The 4,997-nt window shown below is 36.5% G+C and overlaps 1 protein-coding gene across 1 annotated transcript; it reads left to right on the top strand.

Moving 5' to 3' along the window:
- The first annotated feature begins 1,059 nt into the window (after positions 1 to 1,059).
- On the top strand, positions 1,060 to 4,997 carry LOC119838544 (ras-related protein Rab-24-like). Its single transcript, XM_038364522.1, has 5 exons — positions 1,060 to 1,352; positions 2,059 to 2,147; positions 3,565 to 3,691; positions 4,136 to 4,283; positions 4,736 to 4,997. The coding sequence occupies exons 1-5, from the start codon at positions 1,239 to 1,241 to the stop codon at positions 4,855 to 4,857; spliced, it is 600 nt and encodes a 199-aa protein (XP_038220450.1). The 5' UTR covers positions 1,060 to 1,238; the 3' UTR covers positions 4,858 to 4,997.

Here is a 4,997-nt window from a genome sequence, read left to right as displayed (position 1 = left end):
AATGTGTGTTATTAATAGTAAAGGCCAGGAATGAAAGCAAGCATTACAAATATATCGATGTTTTTTATATCTGGGACGGCTATAGATCAGAACTCACGAATTTTAGAGAATATGCGCTTATTATACTACTGCGATCTAGTAGTCAATTTAGTCTTTACTGAATTTAGGAAAATGTATTAATCGCATTCTGCAAGGAAATATATTCTAGATTTAAAAATTAGTATGGATCCGACTGACTGAAGCCTAATTAGAATCGCATTTAGTTATATATTTTAACTTACTCTCCCTCTCTTTGCCAACAGGGTTTGGTATGATAAAGAATTGAATTTTAAATCTTACTAAATTCTTCTACAGTACTCCTATTTTCTCTCTTTCTAAATTTAGTGAAATAATAAGAGAAATATCCTCTTAACATATATTTCCTTAACTTGTAAAAGGACTTTTTGATGTAATTTTACAATTTATTGAAGCATTAGTAACAATAAAACGTAAATTTGCCCAATAAACATCAATACATGTATCAGCTGCAATAATGCTTATATGCCTTGTCTGTCTGGTTAAATGCAAGTCTACATCAGTTTATAAATTTATTAATCCAGTTTTATGTGAATTTCGTTATTAATAATAATATATAGATATATTTTATAATTCTGACTTTTATCATATTTAATTATGGCAATTCTAAATCGAGTATTACTAGTTTTGCTGTGGAAATTAAATGACTTCTAGTATATACACCGTGATAGAAGTCCCATATACGCGGAGTTGTCAGCACCTAAAATAATATAGTCATTATTTAATTCAAATGCTCCAACCCGTAGAATTATTTCGTGGTGAACTCCATCAATTTTTTTTTTTTAGTTTCTGCAATGCCGTTACCTATATACAATTTGTACTGTTTATGTGTAATAGGTATCATTGAGTGTCAATCACAGATGCATAGTGAGAACTGAGAAGTCCAAATAGACATATCTTCTTATCACGAAAAAGGAAAAAAACTGAGAAGCCAGTGCATGTCAAGTGTCAACTGTCAAATGGTGATTGATTATTCATATTTTGTTTGTGTTTTGAGTAGCTTTGTTTTATCAGAATTTAATATTATGAAATAAATATTATTGAATTAATGAAGTTAAAGAATGATACGAGAATATTAAATCAATACTCACAGTTACTAAAATAATAAGCTATAAGAATTATCATAGTATGTAAATTTACCACTAATAGATCTAAGAACAAAAATGAGTCGGTGTGATTTTAAAATAGTTTTATTAGGTAGCGAACACGTAGGGAAAACAAGTTTAGTGTTAAGATTCGTCAGTTGCAGATTTAATGCAACAACGCCTTACCAAAACGTAAGTGTAAATTGAAAAAATCATTTAATATTGTAAACAAATGTCATTACATGATTTTTGTGTTGCATTTCTTATTGTCTTGATGTTTTTGTGATATACGTACGTATTGCATCAACAATTTAACTACAACGCTCTGTGACCTGATCTCAGTGAATACAGTTTGAAATTACGTGACTCGGTAATGATGTATTTAAATAAACAAAGTAAAAAAAAAAGAAAACAATTGAAAGCCGATCGAGTAATGAACGAAATTTTTAATAATTAATTTCTCATTTGTGTTTCAATGAAATGTTAATTTAGTTAATTATTAATTTATAAGCTATTGCATAGCTTTTATCGCGGTCTTTGTATCTCAAATTCCATGCAATTACGAGTGTTTCTAATCGCACACTACTAATTAGATATTACTAGCTGCGCCCCGCGGTTTCACCCGCGTAAGTGCCGTAGGAATATCGGGATAAAAAGTTGCCTATATGTTATTCCAGTTGTCCAGCTGTCTACGTGCCAAATTTTATTGCAATCGGTTCAGTAGTTTTTGCATGAAAGCGCAACAAACACACACACATCTTTAAAAACTTTTACATTTATAATATTAGATATTACATATTATTATCTGTGCATGAACCCAAACTTGTTAATGAAATAAAAAACAGTACCCTCATTCGTCATTCTGTATTAATAATATATTACTTATCAACACTTTCAGACTATAGGGGCGGCATTCTGTGCTAAAACTATGTATGTCGATGGTAAACCATTCAATGTGGGGATATGGGACACTGCTGGGAGCGAAAGGTGTGTATAATGTGTCATTTCATTAATTTTTGTAACAAAACACGCACACACACACACACACACAAACACACACACAAGCACACACCCACACCCACACACGCACATACACACACACAAATACACATCCACACAACATTTAAAAACTTGTCCTAGTATGAATTTACGAACTATGGCAAAAACACTTTAAATGCAAGTTTGTGATGACTTTAATAAAGAAATAAGCGCAATAGACATACTTTCAAATAAACTAACATCTTACAAAAGGAATGTATGAAGTACAAGTATAAGTGAAGATTTTTTTTGTATGTTTGCACACACGTTTTTGTATGTTTGTATGGTGTGTCAATCACTAGATTGTTATATTATAATAACAACATTTAGTTAAAATATGAAACTCAAGATCTATTCTGTGTTTTGTATTATGTATTATTGTTTGTAAATAATGCTTTTTGTTTATGAAATAAATAAATAAAAAGAATTTTGATGTATATTAATGATGAACTAATGTATTCATGGTTTTGGGTAGCTTAGCAGTTTAAGGCATCACATTGATAGATAGATAGATTAAAAGTTTATTTAAAGAACACATTATATACATGACAATTACAAAATAAGACAATTAAACAAAGAAAAATTAACACACAGTGGAAAAAAAGGATGGAGACAAATGTGCACTGTGTTCTTAAAAAGGGTCTTGGCTCAATGGGACCCTGATATTCTGCCAACACCACTTGAGGGTAGAAATAATTAAATAAATACCGTTATAATTGAGCGAGAAAAAATAATATAATAAAAAATAATAAAGTAAAAGGCATGGGTTAGAATCCTGTCTTGATATTAAATGAATGTTTGTAAAAAACATCCACTACCAAACTACTTAATCTATTCTTATCTTTTATAAACTATCAGTCTTCCCTGGATTCACTTAATGTTTTCGATTTGATATATCAGACCAGTAGTTCAGCAGTTCCTGAGATTAGCGCGTTCAATGAAAGAAAGAAACTCTTCAACTTTATAATATAGTAGCTTTTGCCCGCGGCTTCACACGCGTTAAATCCGGTGTAGTTTTTAGATGTCACACATAAACCTCTTGAATCAATCTGTTTATTAACAAATCCATCAAAATCCGTTGTGTAATTTAAAAGATCTAAGCATACATACATACAGATACGGAAAGCGACTTTGCTGTCTATTATGTAGGGAATTATAGATCTGAATGCTGGATCCTGTTGCTTCTATTAAGATTTAATCTAGTTCTGACGATTTGAAGGCGTTTAGAAATTAAAAGCTTTTAAACGGGATTTATTCATTATATTATTAACCCGACGTTTCAAACACTTCACAGCGAGCATGGTCTCCCCGTGACCACGCTCGCTGGGGAGGAAGGGGGGTTCAGTTGTTCCTTTATTGTTTTCAGATACGAAGCAATGACGCGCATGTACTACCGGGGTGCGCACGCGGCGATCGTCTGCTACGAGCCGTGCTGTATACAATCCTGGGCCAGGCTGAGGCACTGGTTGCAGGAATTGAGGACCGTGGAAGAGGTAGACATGTGAACATTTTGTGTGTGGGTGTCGTGCACGCTTCGGCACGAATTGGGCCAGCTCGCACCGGGGAGGTACCACACCCCCGCAGGAGACCGGCGTGAAATAGCATATTGCTGTGTTTCGTTCGGTGATTGGGGGAACCGGAGGCGCATATCCTCTTCCTTGCCCTTCCCAGTCCTTTCCCTTATTCCTCTCATCAATCCTTTCTTAATCCCTTTTCAATTTGAAGCCGGCAATCCATTTGTAGAGGCGTAAGGTCTGCGATTAACCTTACGCTTATGTGCGGTGGTAGCGCTTACCGTCAGCCGACCCACCAGCTCCGTTGCAGACGAGAAAAAAAATATATGTATATATTATTTCAATTACGATAAACGACTACCCGGACGGAGCCGGGGCGTGCGGATAGTTTTACTATAATTTTTATCGTATGTAACTTTCCAGGAATGCAAGGTATACCTATGTGGTACTAAAAAAGACCTCCTAGACTCCGCTGCGTCAAAGAGAGAGGTGCCAGAGGACATCGTCGAGACATACTCCCAAGGTCTACATGGACACTTTCTGACATCCAGCAAGACCGGTGAAAACGTGGGTGAGTATTTGATCAGCGATGAAGACCGTCACCACCACGGGGATGATCAGGATCATATTGACAGGAAATCGTCGTGAAATAGCAGCATGCTGCTGTGTTTCGTACGGTGAGGGGGGGAGCGGAGGGCCCATTCCCTTTTCCTTACCCTTCCCAGTCCATTCCTGCTTTCCAGTCACCAATCTTACCCTCAGAAGTGGGCAGCGCATTCGCGGAGGCACTACCTCTGCTCTGTTCATGTGCGTTGGTGATCGCTTATCATCAGGCGAACCAGCTCAGTTGCCCGCTTATGGCATAAAAAATTATGTTTTCATAAACGCACCTCGAGTAAAACCGGGGCGGACTGCTAGTGAACGATAATATTTATCCAATCCGATGCAGTCATTCGGTAGTTCTAAAATCAACAAAAATATCGGTGTTGCATTTTAATTTAAGTAAAGATTAATCCTTTTCAGATGAACTCTTCCAGAAGATAGTCGAGGACTGCGCGGCCGATGTTCGGCTCATGAAGGACTTGGAAGAGGTCAGAGTGCAATTGCAAGAGGAAGTGAAAAGGAGTAACTACTGCTTCTGTTAGGCGCTATGTGTGTTGGCAACGGAGTTGGAGCAAGTTGCTGGTGGTATGTTGCTGGTAGCGTGTTGCTGGCAGCGTGTTGTTTGCAGCGTGTTGCTGGCAGCGTGAAGCTGGTAGCATGTTGCTGGCAGCGTTAAGCTGGT

Source organism: Zerene cesonia, unplaced genomic scaffold, assembly GCF_012273895.1.
Source record: "Zerene cesonia ecotype Mississippi unplaced genomic scaffold, Zerene_cesonia_1.1 Zces_u003, whole genome shotgun sequence".
Lineage (NCBI taxonomy): Eukaryota > Metazoa > Arthropoda > Insecta > Lepidoptera > Pieridae > Zerene > Zerene cesonia.
This window is presented reverse-complemented; position numbering and strand designations above follow the sequence as displayed.